Below are 22148 nucleotides of genomic sequence, written 5' to 3'. Positions count from 1 at the left end.
GCCTCACACATTATGGGATAGAATAAGGTATAGAATATATTTTAAATCATGTACTTACTTCTACTGTAACATATGACATGATCCAGTGACATTTAACCACCCTCAGCCCTAATCTACAAATGCCTAACTCAATATATAGAACATGAAAGGAAACGTGCATCATTTACTGTATTTTTCGCCCCATAGGACGCACCTAGTGTTTTTGGGGGGAAATAAAGAAAAAAAATTATTTCCCCCCTCCCAGGTGCAGGGCTGGGGCGGGGGAAGCCTGAGCTTCCCCCGACCCCAGCCCCCAGAACAGGCTGCTATCCGCAAGCCGTGGGAGAGCTGCGCGAAGTCGCGCAGCTCTCCCATGGCTAGCGTAGAGCTGCGCGAAGCCCAAAGCTTGGGGCATGCTGAGCTCAGCGTGCCCCAAGCTTCTGGGTGCCGGCAAGCTCTCCGCTAGCCGTGGGAGAGCTGTGCAAAGTTGCGCAGCTCTCCCACGGCTAGCGGAGCGCTGCGCGAAGCCTGAAGCTTGCGGCGTGCTGAGCTCAGCGTGCCCCAAGCTTCTTGGTGCCAGCAAGCTCTCCACTAGCCATGGGAGAGTTGCGTCTCCCACGGCTAGCGGATAGCTTCCTGAAGCCTGGAGAGCGAGAGGGATCGGTGCGCACCGACCCCCCTCGCTCTCCAGGCTTCAGCGAAAGCCTGCATTCGCCCCATAGGACGCACACACATTTCCCCTTCATTTTTGGAGGGGGAAAAGTGCGTCCTATAGGTCAAAAAATACAGTAATTGCTTCACTGGTGCCAGAGACCTCAAGCTGTAGTACAGCTACAGAACGGCAAAAAGAAGTCAACATTTGAAGTGTCCATTGCACACAAATGTTCATCATTTACCTGCGTTATTTCCCAACTCCAAATTCAGACTGTCTTGCTGCTTCATGTGGCTGGCTGTCAAGGAGCCATTAGTGTCTGGCAATTCTGCACCGGGTGATTTGCCATCTGTCAGCAGCCCCTCGACAACTAGAGGGGAAAGAAGAGAACCAGAGTTATCCAGGACGAAGTTTTAAAGTCACCGTGTTATTAAGCAGATACAGTTATTACTCACTCTGAAGAAACCTAACCATTCACCTTCAAAGAGAGGAAATATGATTCGACAGACCAGCTCAAATTCATGCACAAAATTAAAAAATGGAAATGATGAATTAATTCCTTGTTGAAAAAAATCCGATAGAAAGCAAGAAGGCATCATTTAAGATGTTTTGAAGCAATCAGGTCAAGGTTAGGAAGGAGGATTTAGGGGAAAAGGTAGCAGTATTGTCTAGAACACAGTCGGGAACAACAGACGTTACTATAAAATTAAGATGAAGGTACCAAATAAAAGGTTCTCACTATGGGTTGTTTCTTTGATATTACAGGGAGTTTCTGTACTTGGTTTTAGTGCTTCCTTCTCCTGCTGGTAGATGCTGCTGAGCACTTTGGCTTGGCATTGTGCTTCTGTACTATCTATCACTGTCAGTAATGCTTCAAGGGACAGCAGGTGAGTAGTGTACAGTTGTCCAGAAACAGGAAAGGCATTCTGGGAAAATCAAGCATAGCTAAGCATTAAATTAGGTTTAATCATTTGAGCAAGGAAAACTACTCACATAGAAGCTGTTCAGCCCCAAAGCTCTACACCTCCACGCAAACCTCCCTAACATTGTCCCATTCCTCAAAAAACCCTTCCCCTGCAAATAACATGTTCTCTCTCAGGTTGCCCATTAAAGGTAAAACTTCACTAAGACTCTGAAATGGATTTATACTTTGTGGTGGAAGGCAAGTTCGCTGCATTTACACCTATGTTTCCTACAGGTAACATTTGAAGGATGAAGGAACAATGCCCATCACCAAACCTTCAGTAAGACACATATCAAGAGAGTCAGTCAATTGCAGCTCTTTGTAATGCATCAGCTGTGGAGCCTCACGTGTTTGGCGATATAAGCCCTAAAAACTTTGTGTTCCTCACAATGCTCCAATCAAATATGTCTGTTGTTCTAAAGAAAGAATCCCTATGGTAAAAGTACATGTGACAGAAGACTTATGATCGATTCTCCTGCTGTTTTTCATGATTTAAACACAGCTTGGGGGTGAGATCCAGCTGAGATACTGTGCAATTATTTTTCATGCCCTCTACCAAAGGTGATTACATCCTGTGACGGCAAGACTAGAGATACCTTACTGAATGAGGGTTACCCACACCTCCCCACCTGCCATGGTTCTGATCAGACTATCCTCCAACACATCAGCCCATGGCTGATATTTCATTCTTCAAACACACTCAGATCTAGTTACATCTGTATTATTATTTTTTTGCTGAGCAATCCTAATGGAAAGACAAGAGCAAAATAGCTCGTTTTCAGGACCTTGGATAGCAGTTTGGTGAGGTCTTCAAAGAGGTTAGCACAATAATAGTCACAGTCATAATTTATGTACAGCTCAGTGACAAAGCTAGGAATCCTCCAGAGTTGAACTATGGCCTCCAGGGCCATCTCCTTCATCTCATAGGGCATCTTGGGGTTTTCCACTGTGATAATTTCCATCAGCTTCTTTATGTACATCTGGTAGACAAGAGAGACGAGTTCAGTATATAGGATGCAAAACAAGGCAGAGTATTTAATTTCATTTGGGACACCAGTTTACACATAGCACAACTAAACCATCCATAAGCACAAAGGTGAGAAACTATATTTCTGATGAGAGCTGGATTCCTTTGAAGGCAACTTGTTGGGGTCACATGCCAGCAATGGCAGGGCTAGAATGAGTGATGGAACAACACCCCTTCTCTTTCTTTCTTTCTGCCACCCACTTTCCCTATTTTCCCTCTCCATACCGTCAGGATGAGATTATGCCAAGGACCACATGAAAAGAGGCCAAAGGTGGCATGCAGCTCATGGGTCACTGACTACTGACTCCTAGTTTATTGCTATGTGGCCAATCCTCAGGGAGTCCAGGCAAAGAGCCAGGCTTGTGTGCTCCTCCTTCCATTTATTCCCATTTCAAAGAACTTTAATTCAAAGAACCAGGATTTCTGGTTCACATGCAACGCTATGTTGAGATTCTTTGAAACTAAAACTAGTGTCAGTAGGGAAGCATGCAAATCTGGCCATGACTGCTGCTCAGATTCCAACATTCCAATCAAGGCAACTATAGATCTGAGTGCTGCTTCTATGGGAGATGACAGGGAGAGAGACCAAGCAGCCACCACTTCTGTCACTGGGCCTAGTCTTCCCAGGCACAGCACCTTCCAATCTTCAGAAAGTCACAAGGTCACCTCCAGTTCCCACACACTTTCCTAAATTCTTAGACAGGATTTCATACACATCCATGAACAAAGCCACAAAGCTGTTTAAATTACCTCCTCCAAATACAAGACTCACCTCCAGTTGGAATTTCAGGTGTTCTCTCATACTCTCAAAGAGGAGGAAGCAAAGTCTAAGTGAAGCTGAATACAGATTGAGTCGCTCCACATTCAGTAACTAGGAAAGAATTAGAAGTTGAAAGATTGTTAGTGGAGAGATATTCATTTTCCCTCTATTTGAAAAGCAAACCAAAACTGCAATGTAAGTGTTTATTCCAGACCACACTAACACAAGGCCTATATCCCTACAGATATTGCCTAATAGACATAAGACTACGATAATTCCAAAACTCACTTGAAAGAGATATCGACATAATTCTTCTTTCACCAATCCTAGGAGAGATGGACAGTTTGCAACAGAGGTCAACTCCAGGGCAACAGTGAGCAGCTGCAACCCCATGTGGATCATCACTTCTGAGTTGTGGCGATCGTGTGGGTTAGTGAGAGAGATGAGGAAGCGGAGTAGTTCTCGGATACAGGGCAACCCATAGGGTACTAACGCTGTGCCTGGAATGGGGAGGGAGTATAAGTAGAAAGGTCACAATTATAGCACTTCTGGGCCAACCTCTTTCCAATAAGCCAAAGAGATTTTTTAAATAAAAATATTACTGATAAAGACAAATGCTAGGTACTTCCCCCCGCTCCCCATCAATGAGTGGGATGGATAGAAGCAAACAAAACTTGCTTTTATTTCAAAGCACTCACCTTCTTTCTGAGAGCACTGGGTAAACCTCACTCCCCGGGGATTGACATAGTCCATGTCATGAACCGACGCAGAGTCTGAGTGTTCAGCTACAGATGTACACTCCTCCAGAACTTCAGGGATAGACTCCACTGAGGCAGATGGCGTCTTTTCTTCCCGGGGACATTCATTCTTTAGTCACACAAATTAACAATACAGGAAAATTAGTATAAGCTATCATTGCTGCATGAACAGTTCATTGACACAAGCAACCCTATTCATTCAGATATCAATTTTCATAATCAGACTACGTACCTCAATGTTTGGCTGAGTGGCTAGACATCAGACATCTAAATTAGCAGCAAAGGCTGGTCTATATTTGAAGGCTAGGCTACTTATACTGTTGTGGAATTGCTCTGCTACTTCAGAATGTGTGTGTTATTCTTAACCCAAACCTATCCAACTAGTTGAAGACCAGAGTAGCCTGAACTTTCCTTTAGGTCAGCTGATTGTACAAACTATATTCCAGATGAGCAGTTTATCACAAACTAGCTTAAGTTCATACCTGGGGCTCTAGCTGCTCTCTAGCTCTAGACTCAGTTAAAGGCACTGATGTACTGATTCCTAAAGGGTTGACCAACTGCAAGTCCGTAAGATCTTCCTTAGAGCTGATCTGAGAGGAGCTCTCTAAGCCACTGTCAGTGGAAGGGCTGACTGTAGTAGATGCGTTTTCTGAACTTCCAGATGAGACAGGAGAAGGTACATCAATGAAATTAACTCCACCTGTTGATAAGAAACAGCAGCATTAAGTAGTAGCTATGGACCCATTATGAAGCACCTCAGGACCACATTCCCACTTGTGTATGCACAGTACATTGGGTTGCCACTAATTACTTCGCCTGACACAGAACACAGTGGCCTGCCTCACTGGAATGGGTTGCACAGAGTGTACTCCACTGGGCTGCATTGGCTTCCTGTTGGCTTCTAGGCACAATTCAAGGTGCAATTCTATGAGTTCAGGAATTGCTAATTTAAAGTTATTATCCTTGAAACACCTTTTAAAAATGTATGTAATGTTTTGTAATATAATCCCAAGTTTCTTAGCTATTTTCTTGATGAACTGAAAGTTTATTTGCTAATTGTTCATACTTTACTTGCTAATGGTTGTACTACTCTCAAATATCTTATGTCAAGCTAACAATGTATTTTGTAAGTGTCGTATATTAAGTAGTAGATCTTTCAAAGATAGCAGCATTAAGGTGCCCTTTATATTGCCACTTATAATTTTTTCCCTATTCAGTTACAACCAAGCGGGAAGACTTTATTCGTCTCCTCTACAATCATGGAACAAAGATCCAGAGAGGTGGGGCAGATTTAGGTGGTTGCAACACAGGCTCCACAGCAGTGGGCCACTCTGTCCAGCTATAATGTCCCAAAGACTAACAAGGAAGCCAACTGGTGTGGGGCTCCCAACAGTCACAGCTCTGTTCGTTCACCAACATCCATACTATTGTGTATTCTATGGTTGCAGAATCTTTGGATCAAGAACATGGTTAAGGTTATCATTAAAGTTGGGTTTCCATTTATATGTTATAACAGTTGCCGTACCTGTCCCATTGGCAGCAAGCTGCTCTGTTCCTTGGGATACTTTGGCTACATGGCAAGAGTTCCGTGGCGATCTCTTCTGCTTTTTCCACTTTGATGAGTCACTCATTCCCCCTGCTCGCATTTTCAACTGTGAACAGCAAAACACATAGAATATCTCTTATAGCCTATTCACCGTCACAAGAGAATTGGCAACAGCATTTGATCAGACCTAGAACCCTACAATCATGCCAGCTTACCCATGCTTCCTATCGCATGACTCATGATCTAGCCCAACTTTAGTTGGAAATTCATTATCTGTGTATTACTTCAGTTTATAAAATATATTAAAAATTGTTAGCACAGATATGTCTAGGGCTGAGCCTGAATCTCATTGTTGTGTGCCTACGTATGTAAATGCAAACAAACAAACCACTCCTTCGACATTCTCCCACATTCTCGCATAACCAAGAAACGGAATCAAAAGCCAAGTTATGCAGGTGAGGAGAGCCTCAAGTTTGCTCTCAGTTGCTCTTGTTGAGTTCTCTGGGACCAATTAAACAAGTTGCAAACTGGGATACAGTTGAAGAGGATGGCGTTACAAAGTTTTTAAAAACAGGTAAAAATGTTTCTGTAGTGGAGACATCTTTCTTCTCTGCTCACAAATATTTCTTTATTCTTTTGTTGGCAGGCTCCGATCATCATCCTCCCACACACAAAGAAGAGCGTAAGTTGTCTAGTGGCTGTGTGACATTGCCTGGATATATGTGCAGCATTACATTATGGGCTGCCAGCTTTTCTTTATTACATGGATTTTAGAATCCCACGAAACTGTTGTGAAAAAATAAATCATAGGCCTTTTGACTAGTTACATTCCCCTACTATTTCTTAGCATGCTTCCAGAAGGCCTACCCAAATATAATTTTGATTTTAAAGCTGAAAATCTCTTTTGCAAATTAAAAAGCTACAAAGGCAGCATTACTCTTGAATGTAATGATAGCTATGTCTAAATAAAAACAGCTTTCTAATCCACCTTGAACATCTTTGTTGTAAACAAAAGGAAACTTAATAGATTTAAGTGCATTTAATCACATAATAAATCATTTATTTAAATAAGCACTGCAATTTTGCTCTGCCTCTGGAACTGGGGTGGGGGACCCTCTGGCCTGTGAGTCATATTTGGCCTGCCGCAGGTCCCAATTTAGTTCACAAGGCTGTTCTCACCATATTAGGCCCCCCTGTGACATCAGGTGTGGGGCAGGCAGAAGCCCAGCCAGTCCCTACATAAACTAGGCTTGAAGATACTGCTCATCAGAAGCCCTGTGTGGTGCTTTAAAGTCCTGGTGGTCATCACCTGGCAGCAAGCAATGGACAGGTGAGTGGCCCTGCCACCTACCAAATTTGGCCTGTGGATGGTAGGGGGGAAAGGATTAGGCCCAGCAGCCAGATCAGGTTCCCCATGCCTGCTCTAGAGATGCAAAAACACTCATATCAACCTCTGTTGGAGAAAAGAAAGTGGGAAATAGAAGCATACCACCTGAGATACGAGCAGGTCACTTAGCACCAAAACACAAGTTCTAACTCCTAATCTTGAAGTGGCATGATCTCAGCTATACTCAGTATATTTGATCTATTTCTTTTAAGGGGCGTGTAGGCAAGGCATACATACATACATACATACATACATAATTTTATTTGTATGCCGCCTTTCCACAATAACTATGCTCAAGGGGGCTTACAACACGAAAAGATACATACAGTGGTGCTCCGCAAGACGAATGCCTCGCAAGACGGAAAACTCGCTAGACGAAAGAGTTTTCCGTTTTGGAGGTGCTTCGCAAAACGAATCTCCTATGGGCTTGCTTCGCAAGACGAAAATGTCTTGCGAGTTCCTGCGGGGGTTTTTTCCTTCCCCCCCCTTTTTCTAAGCCGCTAAGCTGCTTATCAGCTGATCCGATAAGCCGATAAACCGCTAAAAGCCGCTAAAAGCCGCTAATAGCGCTAATCCTCTAATCCGTCAATGGGCTTGCTTCGCAAGACGAAAAAACCGCTAGACGAAGAGAATCACAGAACGGATTCTTTTCGTCTTGCGAGGCACCACTGTATCTGCAACACAACAAAAGTAGTCATAAACAATCAATAAAACATTAAAAAATACACAACCAAACTGAACAATTTCTGCAACAAGATCTATAGCAAAGATACAAAAAAACCATCAGCAACAACATCCAACCCACAACAACACCCCAGCCCATGAGTCAGCAGCCTCAGTTTTTGCAGCTGGAGTTAGTCACGGCCCGCCCTCACAGGTCAGGTGGGAAAAGACCCACAAGGCCGGAAGAAGGTATTCCAGGACTCACAGCCAAGACGGCAAGAACATTGCTTTGCAGGGGAAATACCACTCATTTTAAATTATTACCCTGCCTTTCAATTCTATGATCTTCCATGATGACTTATAACAGAACAAAAACTAAAATAAACTTGAAAATACCTAAGCACACAAACACTAAAACTGAAGAACATCAGCAAAAACTATAAATTCAGCAACTGGCAGCATGATGATGATGATTTTAAAAGAAAAGGTATGTGGAAAATAAAAGGAACTTCAGCCAGCACCTAAAACTCATTAAACTTGGCACCAGGTGAGCTTCACTAGAAGATATTTCCCAGGGCAGAGGACTTCAACTAACAGGCCCCTTCCCTGATCACCACCACCCCCTCCGCTTACAGCAAACACACCCAGAGGAGGACCTTAGCTGATTATTTTAATAGCTGGATAGGTGAGCAGGCAGTTGCTTTTAAAAAAAGGGCCCAAGTTGTACTGGACTTCTAAAGGTTAAAACCAACAAAATGAATTGTATTTGGAGATGGACTTAAGGATCAGTGAAATTGCTTTAGAATTTGTGAGGTATGTGCTGCCCAGCTGCCCCCATTCCACAGTCCAGCAGCTGTATTTGGACCAAATGGCATTTTCACGTACTCTTCAAGGGCAGCACATAATACACTGCAGTAGTCTTATTTGGATGCTACTAGAGCATGTACAGTCGTGCCCCGCAAGACGAATGCCTCGCAAGACGGAAAACTCGCTAGACGAAAGTGTTTTCCGTTTTGGAGGTGCTTCGCAAAACGAATTTCCTATGGGCTTGCTTCACAAGACGACAATGTCTTGCAAGTTCCTGCTGGGTTTTTTCCTCCCCCCCCCCTTTTCTAAGCCGCTAAGCCGCTTATCAGCTGATCCGATCCGCAGATAAGCCGCTAAAAGCCGCTAATAGCGCTAATCCGCTAATCCGTCAATGGGCTTGCTTCGCAAGACGAAAAAACCGCTAGACGAAGAGAATCACAGAATGGATTATTTTCGTCTTGCGAGGCACCACTGTATAATTATGGCCAAGAGGAGTTCTTAGCTAGTGGAAAGCACTAAGTGCCACTGATGACACTTAGATCTGGTCCTGTCTCTGGGTGTCTAACAACAACCTTAAGATGTGAACCCAATTCTTTAGGGGGAATACAATACCATCCAGACAGTACATCCATCTTATCTGGATTGAGCTTCAATTTATTGGCACTTAATAATAATAATAATAACAATAAATTTTATTTATATCCCGCCCTCCCCAGCTGAGCCGGGCTCAGGGCGGCTAACAACAATCAAATAAACAATCAAATAATAACACATTCTAAAAATATTTCATTATAAAAATTAGTTAAAATCAAATTGATGGCAACCGATTAAACAAAATTCTGTGCAGGTTGCCAGAGGAGGGAGTCAGGCTGCGCCCTGACCAAAGGCCTGGCGGAACAACTCTGTCTTGCAGGCCCTGCGGAAAGATGTCAGGTCCCGCAGGGCCCTAGTCTCTTGTGACAGAGCATTCCACCAGGTTGGAGCCGCAGCCAAGAAGGCCCTGGCTCTAGTTGAGGCCAGCCTAACCTCTCTGAGGCCTGGGACCTTGAGGGTGTTATTATTTGCAGACCGTAGGTTTCTCTGTGGGGCATACCAGGAGAGGCGGTCCCGTAGGTACGAGGGTCCTCGGCCGTATAGGACTTATACTGTCCACTACTGATCTCAGACACCAATTCAGCACATCTGCTGCCTCACTTGAATTTGATGAAAATGGGGGGTGGGGGAGCAGAGGTGGTCATCATCAGCACATTAATTAGAGTCAAGTATCAGCACTTTATGATCTCACTTATTGGTTTCATGCAGATGACAGTATGGGAGGCAGAACCCACGGCACAAGTAGCTCAGAACAGAGTAACAGGATCAAAGTATCACCTACTGAAACTAGCCATACAGATAAGAATACAACCACTGGAGCATTTTGCAGTCAATCCTCACCCAACCTCCAATCCAGAAAGGGACATGGTGGATGAACTCAAAAACCACTAAGAGGTCTAGGAGAATTAACAGGGTCACATTCCTCCTGTCCTTCTTCCAATACTGATAATCTAGAAACAGATATACAGCCCTTCTCTTAAAAGGGAACATTTGTGACAAGCCAACACTAAGAAAACTTTTAAGAATTAAAGGACACCTTCTTCAGGAGTGGTCTCATGACTGTCCCCCTTCAATACAACCAGGACCACCTTCTGTGTACATGAAGCAATAACTAACTCATGGAACCAGTCAGTCATCATGAGATGCTAGCCAGGAAGTGCAAGGTTTGAGCAAACAGATAATATATCACACACCTCCAAGAAACTTGTCCACATCATCAGGCCTCAAAAACTGAAATTAATACAATTTCTAAATGGATGATGTTCTAAACACATTCACTGACTGGACTGCTGACATGGTGCCATCCAAGTTGAGGTAGACACAAGTTTTATTCCTGACGCACTTAGCAAACAAATCATGGTGCTATTGAGGGTTCCTTTGAATCAAATGTAGACTGGAGAATGTAGACTGGGAAAAGCTTCACTGGGCTGCAACCATGCAGATGCAATAGTGACAAAAAAAAGGTATTGCTTATTTGGCACCATCTCTGACACCAAGTAGGCTCACACAGTGTTAGAGCAGTTATGGCCCAAGTTTTATGTGCCTTGTGTTCAAGTTGTTATCACATCTGCTTTGCTGCCTCCTGCACCCTTGTGTAACAGGACGCCAAATGGGCTGTATTCAGTGGAAGGGCACTTAGAAATGGTCATCTTTATATCCTCAATCATCTACATATCCCACAATGTGAGCAGGGCTTCAACAGATGTAGCAGCCACATGAACTAGAAACATATACACACACGTTGCACTAAGGAATCCATCCAAAGCTTCTAGGGGCAGACCTGGAGCGTGAAATATGAAATTTAAATGTAATCCTCCTTCATCACGGACATAAAATGAAATCTCACAATTTGCATTGCAATTTATGCCACTTGTTAGTTGCCTTATCCACAAAGAACAATCTAATCTGACATAAATCCTATGTGGAAAAGAAAAGTGTTCATCATGCAGCTCTAAATGGAACTCTTTAAACCACAATGGTTAAAATATGAAGTTTGAAGAAGTGCCTTAAGCTCTCTGAATCCAGCTACATTAGAAGGGAAGGAATTTTATGTTAGATTATTATGAGTAATAATCAGTTTGGAAACATAACTCTAGCTCTGGCTAAACAACTTTGTAGAATAATGGCTACCTGGTAAGGGAAAGTGTGGATCCTGCATATTTGTGATACTGTTCTGCATATAGCTTTTCCTTTCCTGAATTACTAATGACTATCACATGAATGCAACTAGCTTGTTTTGTCCTGCTCTGGAGGAGAGGACTCAAGCCAATGGGTTCAAGTTACAAGAATGGAGATTGCAACTAAACATCAGGAAGAACATTCTGATGGTAAGAGCTGTTCGACAGTGGAACAGATTCTCATGAGAGGTGGTGGACTTTCCGTCATTGGAGGTTTTTAAGCAGAAATTGGATGGCCTTCTATTATGCATGCTCTAGCTGAGATTCCTGCAATGCAGGGGGTTGGCCTAGATGACCCTTGGAGGGGGTCCCTTCCAACTCTGCAATTCTATGATTCCATATACTAAGCCTTGTACCCTACCTTAGACAATGCATAAAACCTAGCAATATTTGCAGTTGCAGCCGGCTTCCCTGCCGCAAATAGTTATGACCACCCTCATTCATTTGTGCCAATATCTCCAGAAATTCATAAACTGCACTAAACTATAGCTTTCAAGATAGGAGATGGTAACTGGCCATCGATAGCACCATCTCTAGCTTATGTCCTCTATAAATTCTCAGAATATTTTGACAACAGCATTTCTGATGTCTGCAATGTCACTTCCTCTATATTTAAAGCCTTCCTCCCAACACTATCACAAACAGAAGCATTTTGCTACATGCATTCTTCCCCAAAGCCATGCTGCATAAGAAACATGAATGAAAGCTTTTGCTACACAACACATAACTACCACCCACAGATGCTTGCAGAAGGGAAGGAGAGAAAGAGAGACCTTCAGTTTCTTAAAGAGTAGTACTCTCTCTAACTGGTTCAGGGCTTTGGACTGTTCCCCATTACATAGTTCCAGTCTGTTGAGGAGATATGGAGAAATCTGTGAAAGACAGTCACATGTACCGTTTGAAAAAGAAAAAAGAAAACTAAACCCAAAGACAGAATCCATGTAACAATGCAAGGAATGATGTAAAGCACATAATGAAAAGCAAAGCAGGACAGTAAGAGTGAAAACCAAGGCCTCTATGAGATGAAGGAGCCACCCACTGATTAATGAAAAGCTCTCACACAGGATATGCTTACAGAAAAGCATTCCACCTTTTACATCTAAGGCTTGCTTTATGTGACACACTCTTAATCTGAACACAGCATATACCTGTATTTGCAAGCATAAAACATCAGAAGTACTACTGAGCCTGTTGGTGCAAATCCTGAGCTCAAAATGTTTCCTAATGCATCAATCTAGGAAGAGATCTATGCATGCACCCTATAGCACTTTGCTCTTGAATATATCGAAGTTGCAGAAGGTTAACTGAATTTTCTCTCTTGTACAAATCAGATTTATGAATAGGAAAATTGTTGTCCTGAATATTCCTTATGAGTCTGATAAAGTTCCCTGTATAACTTGACAGGGAAGAAAATACCCCTGTTATTACAGTACAGGCTAAGCTACAGATTGCTTCTTTTTACTGTTCAGCCCCACACCCTCCCAGGTGACAGGGACCTTGGTGATGGTTGGGACATTTACTCCCACAAGAATAACACTTTTTGAAGGATGTCTGCTGAATTATTGATGTGTGGTCACAAGAAAAGGGATTCGTATCTCCTTAAAAAGGAGAGAGACAGAGCATGAGTTTGGAGCCCAATAAGAAAGCAGGGAGAACAAGGGGGAAGAAAAAGAGGAGAAATAGACCCAAGTAAAGAAATAATCAAATGCTTACTAAAACACACAAGCTGCTGCCCACATGTCAGCAAGAAAAGAACTGAGTGGGAAGCTATTCAGCCCACCCTTTGAGGTATGAGCACTTCTCTGTTCTGGGAGGGAGACATGAGGTCAGTTCCTTAGCTAACACTCTAAAAATTTCCTGATGTTGACTCTGTTCAGGTGCACAGAGATTACAAAAAAGAGGTGCCAGTTAATGGAAGGAGGCAACAGATCTGGCTCACAGAAGTCACTTCCTTACAATGCCTGCGTTAAGCGATACAGTTGATGACTGACTGATTCACACTGGCATAAAGAGCCATAACCCAAACTCATTTCTTAGATAAGCCTGCACAAGATTCAGAGCTGTGCCACTGATACATATGTACATTTGTCCCACCTGCCCCCAGAATAGTGTAACTACAAACACTCAGAAGCAAAGACTCCATCAACAGTTTGGGTCTTACCTTCTTTAAGTTAGTCCCTACGTAGCTCTTAGGCTCTTCTTTAAAGTGAGGTAATCTGGAACAACAAGAATATATATATATATATTAAGGACAAGGAATAAAGGAAGGCCTTCTTCCTGCCTGGCAGCAAACAGAGTAGAATTGCAGTTCCCTGAAGGCTTCCCCTTGGAATATGGTTTATCTGCCCTCTTCTGATCAAAAGTTACATTACAGTGTAATAATCAGAAAAAGGAATAATCAGTCTTATCAGTTCATGGGTAATGACTAAAGGTCAGAGCTTTGACTTGAATTCACATTTTCAGAAAATGACTGGGTCAAGTCTAATCTTTTGACTCCTAACACAGACACACCTAAAGAAACATTTGAGTGTTGCCAGCCCTAGCATAGTAGAAAGTGAAGTATCTAAAACACATTAACAGTCCAGAAGAAGAAGAAAAAAATCCTTCTCTATATGGACCCATTAATTCAGTAGAGCACTTATTTTGGCATGAATGAGAAAAGCAAAGTTGAATGTCTAGATGTCTGTGCATTTTCACCAATATTCACATTTTACATTATAGCTAAGAGTCTTATTCCTCTTTAAAAACGTCAAACTAACATGGATATTGGCGACATAGTAAAAACTAATTAAGAACTGCCTTGCTGGATGCAGATGGAATGGATTTATTTGGGGGGGGGTGTTTTTTGGGGGGGGAGGGTAGACTGCCTCCCTCAGCATGGAACCACTGTGAATGAGCTATCTTTCTTTAGTCTCTGCAGATAAGTCCCCCAGCTCAACTCATTAGAACTTAATGAATTGTTTCAAATGTACTTTTGAGGTCTGCAGAAGACTGAAGATATATTTTAATTCAAATCTTTTAACTGAAAAATACAATAAAGCACTGGAGTATATATATTGCTAACAATGTAGACATAAGATCTAATAAATCTGCATTGTTATTATTTATACCCATAAATAATAATAATAATAATAATAATTTTTTATTTATACCCCGCCCTCCCCAGCCAAGGCCGGGCTCAGAGCGGCTTACAAGCAATAATAAAAACAAGATGAGTGATTACAACTTAAAAACAAAAATAAAATACAACATTAAAATAATGGAACATTAAAATATTAAAATGGAGCCTCATTGCAGGAGAAGGAAAAGAAAAAAGAAAAAGGGGGCAGAGGGAATCAAATTGGCTCCAATCCAAAGGCCAGGCGGAACAACTCTGTCTTACAGGCCCTGCGGAAAGAGATCAGATCCTGCAGGGCCCTGGTCTCATGAGACAGAGCGTTCCACCAAGTTGGGGCCAGTGCTGAAAAGGCCCTGGCTCTGGTTGAAGCCAATCTAACTTCCTTAGGGCCTGGGACCACTAGGGTGTTGTTATATATGGACCTTGAGGCTCTCCGTGGGGCATACCAGGCGAGGCGGTCCCGTAGGTACGAGGGTCCTAGGCCGTGAAGGGCTTTAAAGGTCAAAAGCAGCACCTTAAATCTGACCCTGTACTCCACCGGGAGCCAGTGCAGCTTGAAAAGCACTGGATGAATATGCTCCCATGGCAGAGACCCTGTGAGGAGCCTCGCTGCAGCATTCTGTACCCGCTGGAGTTTCTGGGACAGCTTCAAGGGCAGCCCCGCGTAGAGCGAGTTACAGTAGTCAAGCCTGGAGATGACTGTCGCATGGATCACTGTGGCCAGGTCGGGGCGGGAAAGGTAAGGGACCAACTGCTTGATGCGGCGAAGGTGGAAAAATGTCGCCTTGGCTGTTGCTGTGACTTGCGCCTCCATGGAAAGGGAGGCGTCAAGGATTACACCCAAACTCTTAACGGAAGGCAATGGCACTAATTGGGCCCCCGCAAGAGAAGGGAGTTGGTCCCTCATCCCCATGCTATCCCGACCTAGCCATAGGACCTCTGTCTTCGAAGGATTTAGTTTCAATCGGCTCCCACGAAACCATCCAGCCACAGCTTCCAAGCATCTGGTCAGTGTGTAAGGGGCTGAGTTGGTGTGGCCATCCATCAGTAGATAGAGCTGAGTGTCATCAGCATATTGATGACAGCCCAGCCCAAAGCTCCGGATAATCTGGGCAAGAGGGCGCATAAAGATGTTAAAAAGCATTGGGGAGAGAATTGCGCCCTGCGGCACTCCACACACTAAGGAGTGGCGTGATGACATTTCCTTCCCTAGTGCCACCCTCTGTCCCCGACCAGAGATAAAAGAGCACAACCAGTTACGGGCTATGCCCTGTATCCCCACGTCTGCAAGGCGATGGTCCAGAAGATCATGATCGACCATGTCAAAGGCTGCTGACAAATCTAAAAGGATCAGCAGTCCTGACCCGCCTCGATCCAGTTGTCTACGGATATCATCTGTTAGGGCAACCAGAGCCGTCTCCGTCCCAAAACCAGGACGGAAACCGGACTGAAATGGATCTAATGCTGATGTTTCCTCCAGAAACCTACCAAGCTGTTCAGCAACCGCTCTCTCAATTACCTTACCCAGGTATGGAAGATTTGAAACTGGGCGGTAATTGGATAGGTCTAAGGGATCTAATGAAGTTTTCTTTAAGAGTGGACGCACCACTGCTTCCTTCAGTTCCCCTGGGAATGTCCCCGTGTCAAGGGACAAATTGATAATTTCAACCAGGGGGGTCCGCGCAACATCTGGACACTCCCTAATCAGCCAAGACGGGCACGGATCAAGGAGGCAGGTGGTGGGCCTACCAACTTGGAGGAATCTATCCACATCAGTAGGGAGTATCCGATCGAAATGGTCCAACACTGGACCTGAAGTCAGTCGAGGGGCCTCCAGTTCAGTCACTGTATCTAAATTGGCAGGGAGGTCACGGCGGAGCAACAGGACTTTCTCCGCAAAAAAGCTCGCGAATGCCTCACAGCTGTGGGTCGAATTTGTGCTTAAATTTGGTTGTCCTCCTAAGGACGTTATTGACCTAATTATTCTAAAAAGTTGTGCCGGGCGAGAGCTAGCGGATGCAATGGAAGCTGCAAAGTAAGATTTCTTAGCAGCTTTCATAGCCATCTCATAGGCTTTCATAAGCGTCCTATAAGATGTTCTTGAGGCTCCGTCACGAGTCCATCGCCATACTCGCTTCATGACAAACAACAAGAAATAGAAAGATAGATATATCTGCACAATTTTTAGCTCAGTTGGCTCAGTTTAGAGTTTCTTGGCTCCTAAAACTCAAAATGGTCCTTAAGCTGTGTCCTGGGCTGGCTTAAGGGCACACAGTTACCTGGGGCTTTTAAAATCAGCTGGTGGGTAAGTGGGTTGTACAGCTCAGATAAGAACTGAGGCAAAAAGCGGAGAAATGCTTTTGATATTCATGTGATCTGCCAGGCTATTCAGTGAAATTTTCACCTACTAAGGTTTGGCCCTTTTAGTCAAAGACCACAGAGTAAAGCAGTACTTGGCATCTCCTGCTAGGACTTACCCTCAATGAACAACTAGCGTCATTTCTATTGCAATATCAGTCTCTAGTATGCAAAATGCATGGTGTTCAATGTTCACTTTCTATCACAGTCCTTTGATCAAGGCAGCTTAATATCTGAGGGCCTACCTGAAAAGTCTAAACCAAAATCTGCAAGTAGCAGCTAGGAAATGCATAGTGAGCACAGGATGCTAATGATGTCTGAGGTTACAAAGTACCACACACAAATGGGCTTTCTTTCATATATCATTTATCATTTTGCATCCTTACTGAGTGAGATAGCAGGCTTTCAAAGATGCTGGAAACCTATAGCTTGCCTTTCTGTCCTTTTCAGAAGCTAACTATATCTTCTGGAAACATCCAACTGAATAGTTAAGAGTGAAATATAGATAAAAAACTATTAATAACCCATTTTTAAAATATCAGAACTACAACAGTAAAAAAGGTAAGCAATGTCATTTTACATTCTAAAACCTAAGCATTATGTGTCCCAATTTCCTACAGCAAATATACGAAATACTCAATCTGATCTAGATTAATATGAAATACTCTTGAAAATCCTTGGTCGTAATAGAATAAATGCTGTGGTACAGTAACTGGAAAGTGTATCGGGATATGTTGGAAAGCTTATAACTCAGGAACAGACTCCTTGTCATAGACAAATTATCCAAATTAGTTTTCCCAGATTCACAGTGAACCAAGGTGAAAAAGTACTTCAGTAAGCAGGAACAAACAATCTTAACTGGAAATACATTGAGTAGCAAAGCCAACTGGATCCTGCATTTAAAAAAGCGTCTCACGATGCATGCTGTTTGAAACATAAACCCTTTTGCTAAACCAGCACAGCACATAAAACTAATAGTGGCAAACCATTCATGTTCTCATTGCTCTGCACCATTTCCAACACTATTGCCATGTGATGTCACATTAAACCAGAATTAGCATGCTAAGAATGAGCCTCAGCAAGGACCAAGCATTTGCATGGACCAGATAATGCTTGGACTGGGTGATATTCAGGAGCACGCCTGCCTGCCTACCCACCCCCGACTGAAGTGTGGATTCTTCCTGTCCTTGAAGGGCCACCTGAGCTGTGCTGAGACAAACACAAGGAGGTTTACCTTGTGAAGAGCAGCTGCACCATGTCGACCAGAGTGTGCTCTGCAGATTTTCTCAATAACTCTGAAGACAAAAACAAATAACACAGGTGTCATTACTTGGTGTGATATTATCTAGAGGCTTCTCCAAGTAGACTCCCCTCCAAGTGTTGTTTACAAAGGATTACTGAAAATTTATTAAAACCAGCTTCAGCCTCAGCTGTGCAGCAGAATGTGCAAAGGTACACTAAGTGGCGCTACAGAGCTGAAACAGCGGGTGAGTGAAAGAAACACACAAGCAACTGAGCAAAAAGTGGTCTGCAAACACCTTTTTTATTATTATTAAGTTCAACTGCGCATATTTTATGCTTGTTTATGTTCCACTGCATACTCATATTGCAGACAGAACTCTGGTCATTTAATAGAAACCAGGTCATTTACTAGAAACCAAAGTTTGGGGTTTGCTTTCTTGCATTGAAAACCTACCACTAAGTCTCATCTCAAAGCATATACGGAAGCAAGACTGCATGATTTCACAGACTGACTCATTGGTGAGATGAGCTCCAACTGGTGTCAGGAGAAGAGTCCTCAGGACCTGAAAGAAGTACAAATAAAGATGACATTCCAACAGCAGTGTCAGGAAGAGAACTCATGTACAACAAAAGAGAATGTCTGAAAACTTCAACTGAAGGAAGGGAATGGGGGACTACATCTCTTGCATGCCATAACTGCCATTACTCTCACTTTAATGAATGAAAGCAAACAATGCTTTGCCATGTACTGTGATTGGGCTCTCACCCCTCAATCTACCACACCAAGGAAGCCTAATTTTCACTACAAAAGATCAAAAAACTCCTCTCTAAGTCCAGTTGAGGATTATTTTGCACTGGAAAGCTTTTAGTGCAAGTACAAGAGTCCTAAGTTTAAAAATATTGATGAAAACTAAAGTAGAAGTCCCAACACCATTTTTCTTCCCCAATCCGGTCTCCATGGAACAAGATTAACAGGGCATCAGGCACAAGACATTACACTAATAGCCCCTTTGTTCCACATACCTGCAAGATCTTCATCAGGACAACTTCATCACTCGCAGGGTCTGTGCCCACAAACCGGGCATGTGTGACAGCATCTGCCATGTTCTCCATTCCCTCAGCTGTGCCCTCATGGTTAGAATCTGTATAACAGAGAATTTTTTGACATTATCGAACCAGGGGAATTTTGCACCACAGCAAAATTCTCCATTCTTATTTCCATGGCTTTCCTTTCCCTTCCCTGCGTTTCATCCAAAGCTCTCTTTACTCAGATTAGAATCACAGTTCAAGTTATGGTTCAACAAAAGATAAATTCTTATTTGGCAATGGATTGATTTCATGCATTTAATATTCCAGTAATTAGATTGTGCTATTTATTATCTTTAGTTCCAACTTTGGTAGCTTGGTTTTCACACTATACCAATCCTTTTGCAATCTGCATCAAAACTTGTTGTACAAAAGATCAGTCCTTATTTGCTGCATTTTTATGCCACCCTTATGTAAAAGGATCCCCAAAGATATTGGTTTTGAAGTACCACTGCATATTACTCTATATACTTTCCATTCTTCAGTTGTAATCAGTTTCCAGTATTTTCCAAATGGCTCAGTTTCCCTCCCCCAGAAGCATATGGTATATCTGCTGAGGGCAGGGAGGAGATAAAGTATCTTCCTCCATGCCCAGAATTGAAATGCGGTCCTTCTTCTGGGACATTCACTCAGCTGCGTGAAATTATGTAGCTGACATGAGAAGGCAAAACAATTATTCCAAATCATTACCTATTAGTGCATACGAGAGGAACTTATTTACAGATGTCAAGGCCAATCCAGTGATGGGGCCTGTAGTATCTTCCGAACGAATAACTTCCAGAAAAGGTCGAAGGAAGACAATAGGCTCAATGGCTGAAAGCTCTAAAGCAAAAGACAAATCACAACATTATAAAAAAAAAACATGTAACATCACCTCCAGTGCAGGAAGAGCAATGTCTCTCCTTCTCAGACTCAAGTCTTGCAAACTCATGGTTCAACACACCGAGCAATTTCATTTATGTAATGTAAAGTTTCGAATAAGTTAAACACTGCATGGGAAAAAATAAAAATTTAAAAAGACAAGGCCCAGAAGATGGAATAGAAGGATGGAACACAAGCACAGAGAGATTATAAAACTTAATATTTTGGTAAACTCCTGAGTGAGTTTCAATTGCAAGAGCACTGCTTAAATACAAACATGTGGCATACTGGGCATACTGGGGCCAATTCACTAAGAGAAATGGTAGTATTTTGATTGAATGCCAGCAATCATATTAGCCACACAGACAAGAATCCAGGTCCACTCAGCACCCACCAGCTACAACAGTCATTAATAATTTGCCTTGGATACCTCAAATACATATAAAAGAATGTGTTGAAGACCAGTTTACTTTCCTTTATAGCACATAATGAAAATAACCTTAGACACACGATTCTCAAAGTGTAGAAGGACCATAAATACTTGCAACACCAAAGTTCAGTCAGTCTCTTCCTAGACTTCTGTAATCACTCATGTTTATTAGGAAACCATCAGATGAGCTGCCTACCAGAATAATAATAATAAATAATAATAATAATTTTATTATTTGTATGCCGCCCATCTGACTGGGCTGCCTTCTGATGGGCAGAAGGGCATCATTTGGGGGTTATGGCCTTTCATGACTATGGTTTCATGACTATTTTAGCAAGGCAAAGCATTGTACAACTGAAACATAAGAAATATAAAAAGCAACAGAACCCAATCATTTTCCCATCACATGCACAATCCTATAAAAGAAGAAATACATATAAGTAATAGAGCTGAAGAGTATATAATGCATAAAATATTCTCAATTTGTGTACAACCAGGATTCTTCCACACACATACATCTGAAACCATATTTGCCAGCATCATAGAGAGTCCCTCTTTTTGTAATGACATCCACTCAACTGCATAGAATCAATCTAGTAAATCCTTGGCAAACAGTGGAGGTGCTGAGAAATCACTCATGTGAATCTGACAGTTGTCCTTTCCCAGCTTAACTCTGATGATTATTTTTTTTATTAAAAAAAACAACCTGCTATTTAGAAACAAATTAAGTACGGAGTATATTTGCAATACTTGTGCACCTTAAGCAGACTTTATAGGATTGTTCATAGGAAGTCTTTGCCATCTGTACCAGTTGTAGCTTCCAAATTGTTTTCAAAGACAGGTTCATGATAAAGTAATTGATCTGAGAGTTGCATGACCCTGACATGAATGAATTCTCAGCAACTTCAAGGCTCAGTGCTTGTAGACTGTCTATGGCAATGGATTTTAACTCCAAATGAAATTACTAAGACAAAATGCAAGCAATCCCCCCATGACAAATGTGTCTGCCCCATGACCAAACATTGATAGTTATTGATCCTGGATTTACTAAGAATTAAAGCAAAGTTTCCAAAATTCTCTTAACATGAGAAAGCAACTGCTCCAGCACCCCAGTAAAGCTAAATGAAACCCAAAGGAATTCCTTTGAACTGCACAGACAGAATGCTCTGAATCAAGTTTTGAAGTGTGTCAATTTAAGCACTCATATTACCTTTCAAATAGAAATTGACACATGTCAAAAAGACCAATTACATTGTAACACACTATGGAATTCTTCAGTCACTACTCCAATGTGGGATTTCATACCAAATTTTTCTTTCAAGATAACTGGCCAAAACTAAGGAAGCAGGCAATTGAAAAGCCCAGGAGAAATTAAAAACTTCTACAGCAATACTTTAAATTCAGTAACTATCCATAGCTCTTCATGGCTTGCACAATATGAATAACTTCTTCATTCCCAATTCACTCTGTTGTCAAAGAAAATGCTCTATTGTTCTAGCCAAAGGGTAAAGGGACCCGTGACCATTAGGTCCAGTCGCGGACGACTCTAGGGTTGCGGCGCTCATCTCTCTTTACTGGCCAAGGGAGCCGGCATACAGCTTCTGGATCATGCGGCCAGCATGACTAAGCAGCTTCTGGCGAACCAGAGCAGTGCACAGAAACACCGTTTACCTTCCCGCCGGAGCGGTACCTATTTATCTACTTGCACTTTGATGTGCTTTCGAACTGCTAGGTTGGCA

The 22148-nt window shown here is 42.5% G+C and overlaps 1 protein-coding gene across 8 annotated transcripts in view; it reads right to left on the bottom strand.

Moving 5' to 3' along the window:
* Positions 1-22148, bottom strand: part of GBF1 (golgi brefeldin A resistant guanine nucleotide exchange factor 1) — a 91525-nt gene that overhangs the window by 34221 nt on the left and 35156 nt on the right. For 5 of the 8 annotated variants that reach the window (XM_081191513.1, XM_081191510.1, XM_081191508.1 and 2 more), the window contains exons 4-17: positions 19809-19940; positions 19056-19174; positions 18487-18595; positions 18025-18085; positions 13476-13530; positions 12088-12186; positions 5666-5792; positions 4623-4840; positions 4081-4249; positions 3671-3882; positions 3395-3493; positions 2381-2575; positions 1371-1557; positions 876-1001 (exon numbers count right to left, since the gene is read on the bottom strand). In XM_081191513.1, the coding sequence (XP_081047639.1) occupies positions 876-1001; positions 1371-1557; positions 2381-2575; positions 3395-3493; positions 3671-3882; positions 4081-4249; positions 4623-4840; positions 5666-5792; positions 12088-12186; positions 13476-13530; positions 18025-18085; positions 18487-18595; positions 19056-19174; positions 19809-19940 (1908 nt within the window). The remainder of the gene's footprint in view (positions 1-875; positions 1002-1370; positions 1558-2380; positions 2576-3394; positions 3494-3670; positions 3883-4080; positions 4250-4622; positions 4841-5665; positions 5793-12087; positions 12187-13475; positions 13531-18024; positions 18086-18486; positions 18596-19055; positions 19175-19808; positions 19941-22148) is intronic. The other 3 variants (XM_081191512.1, XM_081191514.1, XM_081191515.1) reach the window with 1 other exon arrangement.

The sequence above is a fragment of the Podarcis bocagei genome, assembly GCF_964188305.1.
Source record: "Podarcis bocagei genome assembly, chromosome: 4".
NCBI classification, from domain to species: Eukaryota; Metazoa; Chordata; class Lepidosauria; order Squamata; family Lacertidae; genus Podarcis; species Podarcis bocagei.
The sequence above is the reverse complement of the archived record's forward strand: the minus strand, read 5'-3'. Positions and strand labels throughout refer to the sequence as shown.